Source organism: Triturus cristatus, chromosome 12 (assembly GCF_964204655.1).
Source record: "Triturus cristatus chromosome 12, aTriCri1.1, whole genome shotgun sequence".
NCBI lineage: Eukaryota > Metazoa > Chordata > Amphibia > Caudata > Salamandridae > Triturus > Triturus cristatus.
Window position 1 is genome coordinate 148795045 of NC_140595.1, and position 17270 is coordinate 148812314.

General features: G+C 45.5%; 1 protein-coding gene across 1 annotated transcript in view; it reads right to left on the reverse strand.

Annotated features, from left to right (window-relative positions):
* LOC146772945 (RNA-binding protein 8A-like) overlaps positions 1–17053 on the reverse strand; it is a 38457-nt gene extending 21404 nt beyond the window's left edge. Inside the window, exons 1-2 of the mRNA XM_085640074.1 lie at positions 16909–17053; positions 8467–8526 (exon numbers count right to left, since the gene is read on the reverse strand). Of these exons, the coding sequence (XP_085496200.1) occupies positions 8467–8526; positions 16909–16975 (127 nt within the window). The 5' untranslated portion in view covers positions 16976–17053. The remainder of the gene's footprint in view (positions 1–8466; positions 8527–16908) is intronic.
* Between the last annotated feature and the right edge of the window lie 217 nt (positions 17054–17270).

The following is a 17270-nucleotide window of genomic DNA, read 5'->3' on the forward strand; positions in this document are numbered from 1 at the left end:
CTAAAACTGCATGTAGATTCAGGTGTTCACCTAAACAGTTAAATCTATAAAACGACCATTCATCACTATCCCTGAAGCACGGACAGGTCCATATCATATGGACCCATATTCCATGGTCTAGGAACCTAGGACACTGGTCTGAAATATGCTGGTTTTATTTATGTACATATGTGGAGTGTTCTAAACCACACCCTTGGCAAATTGCAGCATTTTTTCAATTAGTGCTGAATCAACGCTTGCAAGTTGCAGTCACAGCTTAGGTCAATGCATCAGAATTTATCTGAAGATTAGTTTAATCCTTCCATTTAATCTTTATTTTATTTATAACCAAATTTGTTGTGCTTCTGTCCCTCCAAAGAGGCTTAGCTCATTGGCAAACCCTTTCATACTTAGGCTTACCGGCCAACAAAACTTCAACTATCCGTTTATAGGTTTGAGTCATGCAGAGGACTAAGTTACTAAGTTTATTACATGAATTTTTATTTTTTCTTTATTTAGAGTTTTATAGAGCGCGAACGTGACCTGAGTAGGATATCAGAGCACTTCACAGGGAAGAAACAACTTTCAGTGGAAAAGAGCAAGCAATCATAACTAACATCAGAGGGCAAAACAGAGGCAAAACACAGAGCAGGAGCAGAACAAAGGCGACTACCTCAACATCTGCCCCCTAAGGTTACACTGAAGTACACATTTTGCACCATCCTAGACAACATACAAGAGAGAATAAGTTACAAATAGCAAATTGAGTACAGCAGGCCGAACATTGGTCAGCCTCTCAGGGAGGGGGGGGGGACATAGGCCATTAAGTTGAGTATGCAAAGATTTGCGAGCAGAGGTTATGCCCCGACGAGAGTTAATGAGTAAGCTAGGCCGCAGTTCGGTGATTGCTCTGGGTGAAGTGTTATAGCAGGAATTTGCCCATTAGAAAAATCTTGCCTTACTTCTAAAATCTTGACAAGTTTGGGATTCTTCTAATGTTTACGGCGGCAAGTTCGACTTTAGGTGCAGCTCCGGAGAAAGCTCTGTTGTAGGTTTTCCTCTTCCGGAAGAAAGATGGTTTCAGCACCAGGTCCCTGGCGCTACGGGAGTGCCTGCCTCCTCCGGGTAACACTATTTTCTGTGCTAGGTACAAAGGAGTCTTAGAATGTAGCACTTGGTGTGTGATACAGGACAGTTTGAGTTGGATTTTGGCTTTGTAGGGAAGCCAATTAAGTGCCTTCAGGTGTGGAGTAATGTGGTCGAATTTTTTTGACCCTGTTAAGAGTCTTGCGGCTGCATTGAGACAGGCATTTAGGGGAGCAGTGGAGATTTTGGCCAATCCTAAGAGAGTTGTACAACCGTATTCTATCCTGGAGAGGACTAATGCCTGCCCTGCCATTTTAAGGTTTAAGGTATCTAGTAATGGTTTGAGTCTTCTTAGGTAGCTCAGGTGAAACCTGGCGTTTTTGGCGACAGTGTTTATGAGGGACCGCATATTCAGATTCTTGTCCAGCGTGACTCCAAGTAATTTGGCAGAGTCCACTATGATCAGGGTGCAGTTCAGCGCTGTGATGGACTTGGTCCATTCTAAAATGTCAGTGGAACTTTTAGGAGGGGATATTAGTAAGAATTCGTTTTTTGCACATTTCGTTTGAGTTGATTACTGGCTAGCCATTGCATAGTCAGCTTTAGCGCCTTATTCATTATCTTGACCTCCTCAAGGGATGAGATTTTGATGTAGATTTGTGTGTCATCTGCTTACATAAGGAAGGAGATGTTATCTCTAAGCAGGATCACCGATAGAGGTTCCAGCTATAGGTTGAAAAAAGTAGGAGAGAGTGTTGAGCCTTGCGGAACTCCGATCATAATCAGGGAGAGAGGAGATAGGTTTCTATTAACTAATACTCTTGAGAGCGGTTCCGCAGGAAGAATTTAAACCATTCAAAAATGGTTCCTTCTAAACTCATCCTGTTTTGGAGTCGGTCTAGTAATTTCGCATGGTGAACTGTGTCAAAATGCCGATGACCGGTCCAGAAGAATTAAGAGACAGGTTTTGTCTTGGTCTAGCGCTTGTAGGGCATCATCCACACTATGGAGGATTGTGGTTTCAGTACTGTGATTTGACCTGAAGCCCGTCTGACATTCATCAAGAAGATTACATTTAGTGATGTGTTGGCAGAGTTGATGCACTTATTTTTCAAGCACTTTTGCTAGAAGTGGGATATTGGATATAGGCCTGAAATTGTCCGGGACAGCAGGGTTCAATGTTTTTTTTGTTGCTTTACAATGGGTATGACTTTGGATAGTCTGGTATGGAACCTTGTTTTAAGGATGCGTTGATTATTGTGGTGCAGATGGGAGGGCATCCCAGACCACATGCAATAGAAAAAAAAATCCGCTTTCTGAATCTGACAATTCTGCATCTGTTAATAGGGCTTTATCAAATATTCATCAGGGAAATATATTTTCTACTACAGTGAATTCCTATCCTTAGGCGTCAAGGCCCATGGTCAGAAACCTTAGAAATTCAGCATTCATAGTTACCTGTGCTAACTTATAACTTCTGCCCCCACAATGGACTGCTTATGACCTCACATATTAAATCACTGATGACATCTCAACTGAAATCACCATTATCCACAGAACCTCTTGCACACCATGCAGCATTCCATACACCCACACACTCACATACCCATTCACAAACCCATAAAAGTGGCCTACTCACACAGACTCACTCGTACAGGCACTCACCCACACAGATACTCACACACCCACTCACTTACTCATACAGATAGTAACACATGTACTCAGTCACCTAAATAGTCAGTGAGACAACCACTTAAGTCTCCCATCAGGCCTCTCTCCCACTCACTCACCCATACAGGCACTCGCACACCCACCCACTCACCCATATAGCTACTCCCACACCCATACAGCGACTCACGTACCCTCAGTCACCCATACAGATACTAATGTCCCTGCTCACTCACCCATACAGCAACTCGTGCACCCTCTCATTCACCATTTACAGCCACCGACACAGCAACCCAAACACGGAGATACACAGACACTCACATAATGTAGGTTTTTGAATCACTCAGTAGTACACAGAGAAAATTAACTTTTGTGATGCCTTAGTATATACGTTTAACACTCAAACTTTTAGAAAACACTCACAATCACTGGATGATTTAATCAGTGATGTCACTGACCAGGTCATGAGTGATGTAATATGTGAGGTCATATGCCGTGCATTGCAGGGGCGCAAGTTATAGTTATGCTCAGCTAACTATAGCTGCTGAATTTCTATGGTTTTGTACGAGTGAAATCTGAGCCCAACTATAACGTCCCGGTTACCTTTATTTTTTAATATGATATATATATATAAAGTTACTCATGCCGCAGCGCAAGAAGACGCCTGCACTCCAGGAGATTGTCATGAAAAGATTCAACTCGGCGGCACGTTTCGACCTGTCCGGTCTTTGTCAAAGCCATTTTAACAATAATGAAAGTGCCCTATTTTCCACAACCACAGATCAGTGACATAAATAAACAGAGACAACAGACTTGCGGGAACTCACTCCACACAGGTGTATTATCAAGAGGAAAACTAATTAGTTTAAGCATGTTCATACCGCTTCCCTTCAAGTTTCTTTTTCCAATTTAAACACACGTGTTGTTAAGTACATACTCGTTTTCTATGCACTTATGATTATACTTACCTCTGCAACGTGCAATGTGGGAATTAAATTCACAAATAAGGAGGGAACCAATTTCATAATTGCTGGCCACTGCCATATAAATACAAGATCAGAGTAATGTATACTGAATTTATATGTGAATAATTATCAAAATATTCGCCTACTCATTGGTTAATGGCAAACTGTGAGAAATGATTTTCTCACTTAACTTTTGCTTCACGTATCTTCAAGGAGTTAGCTTGCTTAACAATGTGTGAGGTTATACGAAAGAGGTTGGGTGTGGCCAGGAGCCTGTTTGATGAGAAGGACACTCGCCTGGAATCTAATACAGCAGGAGGGGCTACAGGTTTCTCTGATGGAGCGAGAACATTGAAACAAGGTATGTTTCTCTATGAGAGGCTGTGTAATAAAGAACTTAACAGAAGCTGGGAGGCTATTTCACTCTACAACTATATGGAGGTAGGTAGAGTGCCAGGAGTTTCTGTGTATCCTCATTGCTCCTACCTACTAGAATCCTAGCCTTAAAGTACTTGAGGAATGGTCACTTCTGATGGCATCCACATGCAAAAAGATGCTAAGGCTATTGTAGAAATATGCAGCCGTGGAATTAGAACCAGTGTGAAAGCAGATTAAAAAGTTGAAGGAATCTGAAGACAAGCACCCTATGCAGGAAGAAGTTCAGAATTTTCTGAAAGAGATGGAAGGGCGACTTTCCAAACATGAAGAGCGGATTAAATTTTAAAAAAAATTAAAAAGGAGGTGGAAATTAATTCGGGACAAGAATGATTATGCGACTGGCCATGTCCTTACATTTGGGAAGAAACATGATGCAGCACGGAGAGAATTCAGATGTACTAATTCCCTGAGGCAACAAGAAATTGTGACCTCAGAATCAAGTTCAGATGCTGCATCTGATCTATTATGAAAATCTCCTGGAGTTTGGGTGTCTTCTTGAGCCGCGGCATAAGTAACTTTACACATTATTGTACGGGTCCTGTGCGCCCGTCTTGTCTCGCAACAACCACATATGGTGAGGAGGTCGGAAGAACTGCAGGGTGCAGTTTGCTGGATAGATATATATTTGTGAATATCTCACGCTGCCAGATCGCAAGAAGAGTCGCACTCAGGATTTCAATTTTGGAGTTGTATTTAATGACTTGACGCGTTTCAACAGCATGGTCTTTGTCAAAAAGAGTATATAAATATATATTCACTGAAAAAACCATAGGTTTCACACATGTTATAGTTAGCTGTACATCACTCGTAAAAAACGAATGAAATTCCACGTTATAGTTAGATCAGGTAACTATAACTTGCGCGCCCACAATAAACTGCTGAGGACGTCACATATTACATCACTCATGACATGGTCAGTGAAATCACTCATGATATCAATGATGACATCTGAAATTACACATTGTGGATTGCGGTCGCGCAAGTTATAGTTACCTGATCTAACTATAACGTGGAATTTCATAGGTTTTTTTACGAGTGAAATGTACAGCTAACTATAACATGTGTGAAACCTATGGTTTTTTAAGTGAATTTGCAAGGTTTTGTAAATGATAATTCCTAACTATAACGTGTGTGAAATCTATGGTTTTTTCAGTGAATTTGTACGTTTTTTTAAATGCTAAGTTATGTATTTATTTTTATTTTCTGGTTTTTCACTATGCGCACACCCTGCGCGCACGGTGCGCTTCGCGCCTCGCCTTTTTTTACGCAGTAACATTTGGTTTTTTCTCCCTTGTGGGTCCTTTAATTTATTTAATAAATGTGATTGTTACTTCTTTATTTTTATTTTATTTTTTTTTGCCGTGCGCGTACGGTAAGCTTACCGTACGCGTACCCCGCGATTTTTTTTAAAATTACTACATGTATTTCTCGTACTTTTGGGTCCTTCTTGGACCCCCTGACAAACACTAGGGGGTCTGCAACTCTCTTCGTTGCCCCCGTTTCACGTTCCCCACCTTTGTTTCTCAGTGCGAGAGACAGAAAATGGCGGCCGATACTTCCTGATTTCGACCGATTCGAATGTTTACAGTCATGTAACCACCAATCAGAATTGAGCTCGCGCACGCCACCGTACGCGTACGGTAAGCTTACGGTAAGCGCACGGAGCGCGCTTACAGATATATATATTGATTTAAATGCTATTTTCTCAGGACCTACTGAACAGATTTACACCAGACCTACAAAAGGCACATCCTTGACCTGAGGACTACCTCTCTGCCAAATTTCAAGTAATTCTGTTCAGCCGTTCGGGCTGTAGTTCGGACTAAAGGTCCTATGGGAAAATGCATGGGGAAAACGCGTTTTGGGACCCCCCTTTTTTCTCAGCCCCCGCTTGACGAATCCCCCCCGAGACTTTCAGGGTAGGAGCGGAGCGTAGCGCCCCATTAGTTTTGAAAATTTCGCGAGGATTCGTCGACCGGCGCCAAAGTTATTCCAAATAGAATGTTGCGGATTTCCTATGGAAACACGGTCCTAACTATAACTATCTACTGGCGACTGCCAGTATATATATATATATATATATATATATATATATATATATATATATATATATATATATATATATATATATATATATATATATATATATATATATATATATATATATATATATATATATATATATATATATTTTCCAGGTGGATTTGTAAAGCGTGGCTAATCACCCATGAGGGTATCCAGGCACTGACAGCTGCTGCTGTCGGGGGTAATTCGAATAACCAGGTCTTGAGTCCTCGTCTGAATTCCAGCAAGGAAGATTAGGTCCGTAGGTGAAATGGGAGCTTGTTACAAGCTTTCGCGGAAAGGTGGGTGAGGAAAAGGGATGCAGAGCGTAGGTGTTTGGATGTGAGGTGGAAATTCAGTTGGTGGTAGATGTTGTACTCTGGCCCTAGGTTGTGGACGGCTTTTAAGGTGAGGATCAACATCTTAAACTGGCATTTTTTGTGCACAGGGAGCAAGCAGAGCTTCTTGAGGTGAGGGTGACGTGGGTTCGCTACGGGGAAGTCAAGGATGAGCTTTGCTGCAGAGTTCTGTATTGTATATAGCCTCTTGTGGAGTTGTGGGGCGATACCTGCATAGAATACGTTGCTGTAGTCCAGTCGGCTGGAGATCAGGGCTTGTGCGAAGGTGCGTCCAGAGTCAATGTTGAGTCTCTTGAAAATCTTGAGGAGCATGCAAAGGGTGAAGAAGCAGGAGGGAGAGACAGTGTTGATCTGTTTTGTCATGGTTAGCTTATTGTCCAGGATGACGTCATGGTTGCTGGCGTGGCTGGTCGGTGTGGGGGGTCCTAATTCGGAGGGCCACTTGTTGTGGAGGAAGCCCGTCAGGGAGTCAGAGTTCATGTGAGGTGGTGATATTGTTTTCAGTAGCTGATGGGCGGGAGAACCCCCTGATGTGGAAGAGCTCCTTGCTGTGGTTGGAGCTTGCGGTCGGCCAGGACTCTTCTTTACGCCCTTTTTTTTTTTGTTGGATTGGTGGTATTGAGGGAGGTTTTGAAATCGGTTTGGCCCAAAGGTTCTTTGCTGGTTCACCATCTCCTTTCGAGTTTTTGCATGAACGCTAGGAGGTTCTGAACTTGTTCTTGTACCATCACATACAAACACATATATTCAGACTTGACCTGGCGAGGATGTTTGAGATACTTTAATTAGGACATTGTACCATCTAAAATGGATGGGCTGTTTCCAATAGGTAGGTGAATGTCCACCTCTACTGGCAAAATAAACTTATGTCTCATAATAAAAAACAATTAAATGCAACATAAATACTGTATCCGGATGGTCTTATTTCAGTCAATGGAGCACTTTATATATAAAAAAAAACTCAAAAACGTATAAAATGAAATGTGTTCATTTCTGCAGATTTTGCCAATGCTCACATTTGGAAGCCAGAAAAGGGATTTTATACACTCTGCAGAACTTATCATAAGATAGGTTAGAGGTGATCTTGGCATTGCACAGTACCTCTGATACCGAGCTACAAAAGATACAACAGATAAAAGATTCGGTGTGCTTCCCAAAACTAGAACAAAGGCATTAATAGTGTAAAGAGTACAGGAGATGAGAGATGAGCGCAGAGCCTCTACTCTCTCCATAGATCACCATGTTTTAAAAAATGTATTATAGGATCCAGGGTGTGGGATAGGCTAAGGTAGAAAAGGAGGATTGCTTTAGAGATGCCGACAGGCGAATCATCGACTAATGGGTGGGTTGATTCAGGACTAACGGCATAGAGTATGATGTAAGTTGTACATGGCAGAGCATATAAGTGTTGAAACGAAAGATATATAATTGTTGCAGCCACCTATTGGTTACTACGGTAAGGTATAAGACTTGGAGATGTCACATTCAACCTAATAATTGTATTCACTAAGTAATTATCATGGTAGTTCTTACATGACGTGTAGAAGAACAGTACATAACAGTGAACTTATTGTAGAATATTAACAATTGTGTATGTGTGTAATACTTCTGCGGCTTGGGATGGGTCACCAAATAAATCACTTGTAAATAAGAGATACAACAAGTATGTCTCATTCATAACACTCCTACCCAAAACAAAAAGACACAGAGGGTCACCAGAAACTGGTTTTAATTTCCCCCCAAAAGATCAGTTTTCTTATGGGGCTAGGAGTAATACAGAGTGCGACACAAAAAATATATATATATAGGTTAGTCCCTTATTAGACAGCCTGAATGTGTATGCGTGTTGGGGAGAAGGAATCGATCGAGTGCAAGGTGATATAGAAGAAGAAAGGACCAACTCTCACCTGAACCAAAGCCTCTTCCTTTCCTCTTCTTTGCTTTTTCCTTTAGCTTGTGAATACTTTCTGTAAAATTTAAGGAAGGTATTTCATAAACATCATTAGTGAACTATAAACACAGAACATGTATATAAAAAAACAGTTATACTCACCTGAATAACTTTCACTCTTGAACCAGAGACAAAAGCATGGGTATTTGAAACAAACACCACAAAAAAACACATTTTTAAAAGACCTTTTCACAGAGAAGTGTCCTGGCTATTTCAAAGGAATGGAGCATTTTGAGCCAGTATTGGCAAAGATGAGTTTCCTTCCAAAATATGTTTTATGTTACTTTGGGAACAAACGGTGAACAATTAAGTAACATGCTCTTCAATTGAGGTTTTTTCAAATGAAGGGAAAGAGTTGTCTATATAAATAGAATGTCATTGTACCTTTGGAGGTTCTCCAAAAATGTACACAGTTGGCAGGTCACCTACACGAAGATCGCCAAAATCGAGGTGGCAAGGGAACCTGGTAGATTTTAGGATGGGAAGGTCACCTGGCAAGAAATTATGAACTGTGGCAGGGGAGATCATTTGGCATGTAAAGAGGAAGTTATGTGTCCCAGATCAAGTGGCAGAGGAAGGGTGGGGGACTGCAGGTCATCAAGCAGGTGCAGGCGAGCATGAACCACAGGTTACCCTAAAGGTGAAGGGTGAAGCAAAGTCAGGTCACTCATCAGGAAAAGGCAAGGGTGGATGGCATGTCAACCAGTAGGGTAGAGAACAGGCCAAACGACTAGTCACATAGCAGCAAAAAAAAAAAAAAAGGAAGAATTAATTGCCAGATCACCTAGCAAGGAAAAAGAAAGGGGTTGAATGCCAGGTCGCCCAGCAAGGAAAGAGGACAAATAACGCTACCTTCCTTTGCCTTACTCACGGACATTGAGATCAATCTGCAGACTACATTTGGCTCCACCCCATATTCTCCTCAAAAGATGACATTAACTCAAATCCTTCTTCAAGCTAATGCAGAAGTGGTCATCAAGAACATACATTAAACCCACGACCACTGCCATTTAGTTTGTGTTATTCATCAACACTTCCAAACACAGAAAAGTTTGGTTAACTGATGATGCAGAATGCTTTATTCATCAGTCGTCATAACTCTGATTCAGCCCCGGAACAGAGCTCATCTTCAAGGAGAACATTGTCTAGGAAAGCACAGCAGGATGATATCAGCTCTCCCTACTGATAAAGTGAAACCATTCCTTGCAGAAATAGGACTTCCAAATATCAGTACAAACCCTGGTTCTGTTGTCAATGGCTGGATCTATTGTAATGCTCAACGAACGACCTGTGCCCCTCAACAGAATTGCACATGCTTCTGCACACCTCAGAAGTTTGATTTAATTCAATCGAATCACAACATGCAAGACTTTACATGGGCTCTTATTCCAGGACATCATATTCAGGAATTAGCCACTTTAGGCAGGCTACATCATACCAGTATATCACCATTTTTTTAATGAAAATTTGCAACAAAGACAAGAAAAAAAAATAGAATGTAGACCTTCTGAATCTATGCACCAAAGATATGCAAGAGCATTCACACTGGCACCCAAATTATTGCAAAACTCATAAAATTCAGAAGGAAGCTAAAAACTCATCAATTCAAGAAACTGTGCCCATCGTCTTACCTGCCTCCCTACAAAATACCTTGAACCTTAGAGGCCTAGTCCACTGCACAGGTGAATTTCAACAGGGATTGTGCTATACAAAGGTCTCACCAACAGTGGATTAGTGGGTTGGGCGTAACCGGCAGGGGGAAAGGTCAACCACAGAATGCACGCAGGCCGGCAGGGCGAGAGCCTGACAGGGCAAGGGGTAGCCAGCATGTCGGCCTGAAAGCGGGTGGGTGCCGTCGAAACGTCAGCCAGCAGGGCAAGGCAGCTGATTGACCGGCAAAGACAATTCACCCGCAAGGAAAGCCGAGGGATGAGGGCAAGTCACCCGGGAGGGAAAGCCGAAGGATGAGGGCAAGTCACCCGGCAGAAAAAGCCGAAGAATGAGGGCAAGTCACCCGGCAGGGAAAGCCGAAGAATGAGGGCAAGTCACCCGGCAGGGAAAGCCGAAGAATGAGGGCAAGTCACCCGGCAGGGAAAGCCAAAGAATGAGGGCAAGTCACCCGGCAGGGAAAGCCGAAGAATGAGGGCAAGTCACCCGGCAGGGAAAGCCGAGGAATGAGGGCAAGTCACCCGGCAGGGAAAGCCGAGGAATGAGGGCAAGTCCCCCGGCAGGGAAAGCCGAGGGATGGGGGCAAGTCCCCCGGCAGGGAAAGCCGAGGGATGGGGGCAAGTCCCCCGGCAGGGAAAGCCGAGGGATGGGGGCAAGTTCCCCGGCAGGGAAAGCCGAGGGATGGGGGCAAGTCCCGCGGCAGGGAAAGCCGAGGGATGGGGGCAAGTCCCGCGGCAGGGAAAGCCGAGGGATGGGGGCAAGTCCCGCGGCAGGGAAAGCCGAGGGATGGGGGCAAGTCCCGCGGCAGGGAAAGCCGAGGGATGGGGGCAAGTCCCGCGGCAGGGAAAGCCGAGGGATGAGGGCAAGTCCAGCGGCAGGGAAAGCCGAGGGATGAGGGCAAGTCCAGCGGCAGGGAAAGCCGAGGGATGAGGGCAAGTCCCGCGGCAGGGAAAGCCGAGGGATGAGGGCAAGTCCCGCGGCAGGGAAAGCCGAGGGATGAGGGCAAGTCCAGCGTCAGGGAAAGCCGAGGGATGAGGGCAAGTCCAGCGTCAGGGAAAGCCGAGGGATGAGGGCAAGTCCCGCGGCAGGGAAAGCCGAGGGATGAGGGCAAGTCCCGCGGCAGGGAAAGCCGAGGGATGAGGGCAAGTCCCGCGGCAGGGAAAGCAGAGGGATGAGGACGCGTCACACGGCAGGGAAAGTAACCCGACAGGAAAATAAGAGGGATGAAGGCAAGCTACCCGGCAGAAAAATCAAAGGTATGAGGGCAAGCCACCCGGCAGGAAAATCAGAGGGATGAGGACAAGCCACCCAGCAGGGGGAAGGGATAGCTGAGGGAAAGTCACTAGGCAGGGAAGGGAATGGACTAGGTCAAGTCACCCAGCATAGTAAGTGGATGTTTGAGTGCAAGTCAAGAGGGAGGGGACGACTGGGGGAAAGGGATCGCTGAGAGCAAGTCGCACACAGAGAAAATGAGAGTGGGGTGGATGGAGGGTCAACTAGGAGGTGACATTTTTGTATGGAAGGTGAACCCACGAGGATCAGGGTCACAGGCAGCAGGTCACCTCACCCCAGAATGCAAATCAGTACATAAGCAAGAGTGTGTATAGCAGCGCACCCACAGTGGAATGGATCTGTGAAAGACGAGTCAACCAAAAAGTAAAGGGAAATGTTGATATGGGAGCAAGGCCACAAAGTCACCAGCAAGAAAGTAGCGGGGGCGGTTAGAGGGCTTCTGGTCACTCCTATGAGGAAAGAAAGTGAGGAACTGGAGCATAGGCCAACGCATGGGCGTCCGCAGGGGGGGCAAGGGGGGGGCGCTTGCCCCCCCCCTGGAGTGCTCCTCCTTGCCCCCCTTGCGGCCATCCATGCTTTTACGGACGCCTTTTGTCCGTAATTACGGGCCCTGCAGGGAGCAGAGCTGTTCCCTGCCAGAGGCCTCAACTCCCTGATCGGGCGCCTCGCACTCCTCCTCGCAGCCCCTCCCGCCCATTGTCATGCTGTCTGTGGCTGATTATCACAAACAGAATGACAATGGCCAGTTTGAGCTGCGCGCCACAAGCACGAGTGGTTAGGTCTGGACACAAAGACCTCCTTTTAACCAGTTCTTAATTTGCAAAAGCAGAAGTGCCGGTGCCGAAAATGTTTCCAAGGAGGCCATAGCCCACTTCTATCTCTGGTGTGCCCCACCTTCAACACTAGCACTGCCTCAGTCTATCTTCTAACCTTGCTCTGATGTTTGTCCCATAGGTCTTTTCTCTAAGAGTCTATCCTCTCACCTCTCTAATCATTTTCTATCGTCTTTGTCACACCTGGTGTGTTACCTACTTCCCTGTATTTCTGATTTGCCCTCTATTCCTTATGCATTCTACCCATGCCCGTTTTCATCTTCCTTTGTATCCATATTCTGCTTTCTCTCCCCTCGATCTTGGCTCTTTACTTTCACTCTTCTAGCAGTGATTAGCTGTATCTCCGTTTTATCCTTTCTCTGCTCTTTTTTTCTCTCTGTCATGTCCTGTCCTCTACATCCTTTCAATCTATCTTCTCCCTTCTATCACTGTCTGCTGCGCACCATGTCTGCCTTCTCTTTCTCTCTGTATCTGATTTGCTCTCCTCCTTTTCTTCTACTCTGCTGTGTTTTATCCCTCTCTTCTCCTTGTTTCTTTCCCCTCTTTGCTCTTGCTCTCTCTCATCTTTACTAGTGCTCTCAGCCCTGTCTCTAGCCTGTACATGTCCCTGCTATTTTGTCATTCCTAAAGAAGGGCAAGGTGACATGTATTTTAATTCTTTATCTAAACCGACACGACACGAGTGCAAAAAAAAGAAATGCACACCAAAATAAAATGCTTTTTTGCACATATTAATCAGTGCATTGCGGAACAGGCGACTGCTCCAGCACAGCAGGTTAGGTCACTGCTAGTGCCTCCTGCAATTAGTAGGTCCAGGGGTGACAACGGCATCGGCATCCAATGCTGAGCTTGCTGTGACCCTGACTGCTACAGCACAAACATTGTCCCCGGCCGTAATGCTGCCAATGCCGGTGTGTATGGCTGTGGCGCCTGCTGGACTCACGCGCTGAACAATTAGCATGCTGGGGGGCAGCGCACAAACAGGTGACTCCATGGCGCACAAAAGTTGTGCTCGGCCACAGCCGTATTGAGCACATTGCGGATTGCAGCAATGTAGGGCTGCCATCTATACCACTCTGGTCACGAAGCAATTTGAAAATGCACACTTAATTTAGTTTATTCTTCCTCGCGACCTCACTCCCAAGTTCCAAATGAGCTCTCGGAGCTTCCTTGCCTGAAATCCGTCATGAGCTAGCCCCCACCTACAATTAGCCAATGGGAGGCTCAGGCAATGGCAGGGTGCAACAGACTCGGGGAATCGAACGCAAGCCATTTTTTGACGATGACTTCTTGAATTCGTGACAGGTGTGATGACATCATCACTAACGTGGTGATACACAATCATGCCTGCCTGAACCGGTGTATGCCTGCCTGTGAACACATACCAGCCAGTCACCATGGCAAGGTATGTTATACTTTATATTTTGGAATGGAATAATTAATATTGAGACGACCACCTGCAGGTTCAGAAATCATAGCCCCGGCCCTGTGAAATAAGTTCCGGTGCTGAGCACCGGAAAGCACCGGCTCAAATTAAGCACTGCTTTTAACACAGTGTAGCTTGAGAGCAAGAGGTCTTCTGAATGAAGTTCTGGGGGGGTCGATGCATTATTCTCCCAAGTCAAAAATTGAGGTTGCGCCATAGCCCAGATTTCAGATCCCACCAAAACGTACACAGACTCGTGTCAATAACATATCTATCTGCCAGTATGCACCCTATCATGTCTGGCAGGACATGCTGACCTTGTGTTTCACTGCCTCCTATCCCCCTGCACCCCACTGCCTCATATCCCCCTGTACCCCACTCCCCGCGCTCAGGGCCGGCTCTAGGGCGGTGCGACCGGTGCCACCGCCCCGGGTGCTGACTTTGTGTAGGGGGCGCTAATATGATTTTAAAAGCACCTGCTTCTTTCCTGGACTCCTAGTAATTTTCAGCCACCAATACAAATGTCTAAATGACTGCAGTGATTAATGCACTTCTTAGAGAGGGAGAGATCGAAGTTTTGTGTAATGGAAGTTTCTACTCATCCTAAGGTAGCGCAGAGGGTTACTATGCTTGCTGCAAAGAACGTGCAGCTCACAAAGTGCGTATAATGTAATGTAAATAGGTCAGTGGGTCACACTTTTGTCAGAGAGACCATATTGTTGATAACTCTTTATGAGTTAAAATCCTAATGTGGAACAGTGAGCAAGTAACTGTTATGAAAGATGCATGCAAACTGTAGGGTATGGGCTAGAGCGTTATGATTCCCCCCCAGCTTTTCATTATCCTAATGTGGCAACATGGGTTAATTTGGGTAGAAATCAATTCTTATTAATAAAGGGAACCCCCCATCCATGGTGCTAGGTTTTAAATTCTAGGTTTCTGATTCTCCTGGCCAAGCCCTCTTAAACTATCCTGCCTACCTGTACGGATGACCTGTGACTCCTACACCTTCTTGTCCTCTCTCTTATGTAACATTTCCTATGCACTGTTTACACACTTATGATTGTTTGTCTCTATGTAATCTGTGTAATGTAAAGTGTTCTGACACCTTACACGGATAGGAGCGGCGCTATAAAATGAATTAAATGCACCTGAGACTGAATGGTTACGGAGGCTTGAGGGGCGCTGTGAAAGGATGGTTATGAAGAACCTGTGGTGGAGGTGGTCATTGGGGGTGCCAAAAAGCATTGTCGCACTGGGCGCCATGAGCGCTTAAGCCGGCCCTGCCCACGCTTACTGCCTTATATCCCTCTGTACCCCACACCTCGCGCTAACTGCCACAACATATCCCTCTGTACCCCACACCTTGCGCTAACTGCCACAACATATCCCTCTGTACCCCACACCTTGCGCTAACTGCCACAACATATCCCTCTGTACCCCGCACCTTGTGCGCACTGCCACAACATATCCCTCTGTACCCCGCACCTTGTGCACACTGCCACAACATATCCCTCTGTACCCCGCACATCACGCTCACTGCCACATATGCCTCTGTATCCCACTCCTCACACTCACTGCCTGATCGCTCATTTTACCCTGCCATTCATCTTCTACGTGTTCTCTCCCCTTCCACTCGTTCTACCTCTGTTCACCCCCTTACTTCTTTTAGTGCCTTACATCTTTCTCAATATCTCTACTTCTTTTCCTCTTCAGTAACATCTGTGGCACATCCCTGCACTTCCATTATATCAACGCACCCCTCTACCTCACCTGTCTACCTCAGTCTTTATTATTCCCTCTTCCTCAGCTGTCTCTACATGTCTATGACACACCTCTCCCTCTCTCTACCTGGCCCCCTCACGTTCTACGACTGCGTTATTCTCCCCTCTCCAGCTTTGATTTACCTGTCGCTGCTCCTGAATCTTTTTCTTCTACACCTCACTTCTTTGTCTACCCTTCACCCCTCGCTACCCTTCTGTTTGCCTTACTACGGTCTTTACCCGACCCACATTTCAGTGCCTCTTCCCATTTCGCCTCACTCCCTCACAGCGCTCTCCTAGCATGCGTCTGTTTCTCCCCTCACCACCATGCCTGTCTCTACCCCTCCTTATCTTTCTAACCAGCCTAACTTTCTACCTTCCTGTTATTCCTGGTAGCGAACCTTTCATTTCACCCCTCCGGTTGTATTACCTATGCATTCAAATTGAGTAGGTCATTGCTGTGCTCCCAACCAGACATCGAGACCCAGTCCCCTAGCCTCTCAACATGCCCAGATATAACAACAAGCATTGGCATAGCCAATTGGTCTCGCCTTTGGGACCTGCTGCAGAACTAAATACTTATACTGCCGGCATCATACTTACCCAGCGCCAAGACGCCTCGGCAAAAGTGAGCTATTTAAGTTCTTCAGTCAGTGAGTCAGTCATAAGGTCCCAAAGGCGAGACCTATTGGCTATGCCAATGCTTGTTTTTCTCAGGTTGGCCTGAACATTACCCGATCCTGATTGTCTGCCATTTTAGCCCCGCCCCCATTGATTAACATTAGCCACGCCCCTTCATTTGCCTGGTTCGCCCCCCCCTGGAAATATTTCTGCGGACGCCCATGGGCCAACCCACCAGCTTGATTGGAAAGGGGGGGGGGGCGTTGGGACGCCCTGTAAGAGGGGTGGAGGTATGTCAGTTAGTTTGTCTCCGTATAACATGAAATTGGGTCAGGAAACCTTTTCACGGAGAGTTAAGTATCTACGTGATCTCCATTACTTTAATAAAAGTGTTGAGCCGTTTTAACACTCCGAACAGGGCTATAGTCACCGACTCGGAGTAGGAAATAACTGACAAACTCGCATGGAATAAGCCATAGATAAGTACATAGATAATCCCTGCAAGCCAAGTGGCAGGAGTCACCCCCGTGGATGAATGGCCAGTCCACGCGTCAAGGAAGATGTCAAAGACCAGGGTGAAGTAAAGCAAATGCAGAGGAAAAGGACGCCGAGGCTCGAACCTGGTTCACCAGCTCCGAAGTCGGCAACTCTGGCCGGATCGAGATGGACGTGATCCTCGATGAATGATGAGAAGGACAATTGATAATTACAAAACGCAAACCAAATGAAATACCTAACACAATTAAGTGAATTCCGGACAATACCTACGCAATTCCTTAGTTTTCCTCACTTACCGTCACCATCCTCATCCATGGCAAAGTCCTCGCCACTCGCCTCGTGAAGGTCTAGTACGTCAGCCATCTTCCGGCAAAGTTAAAACCGCCGCCTGAAAAGAAACGGCACAGACCCAAATAAAAACCGACAGAAACAAGTGTGAAAGCTGCACAGTGTTGCTTTTAGACCCGTCCCAAGCCCAAAGCCGCTCAAATACAAGCCCAAAACAAGCCCAATCAGACCAGTTCCAGCCCAAAAACCAGCCCAAATTAGCAAGTCTCCAATTATGCACAAATTGTCATCTGAAACAATTTTAACGACAAATATACATTCTATTCAATATACAGATGGTGGGAGGGTGTTAACTGGGCACCTGCCTTAA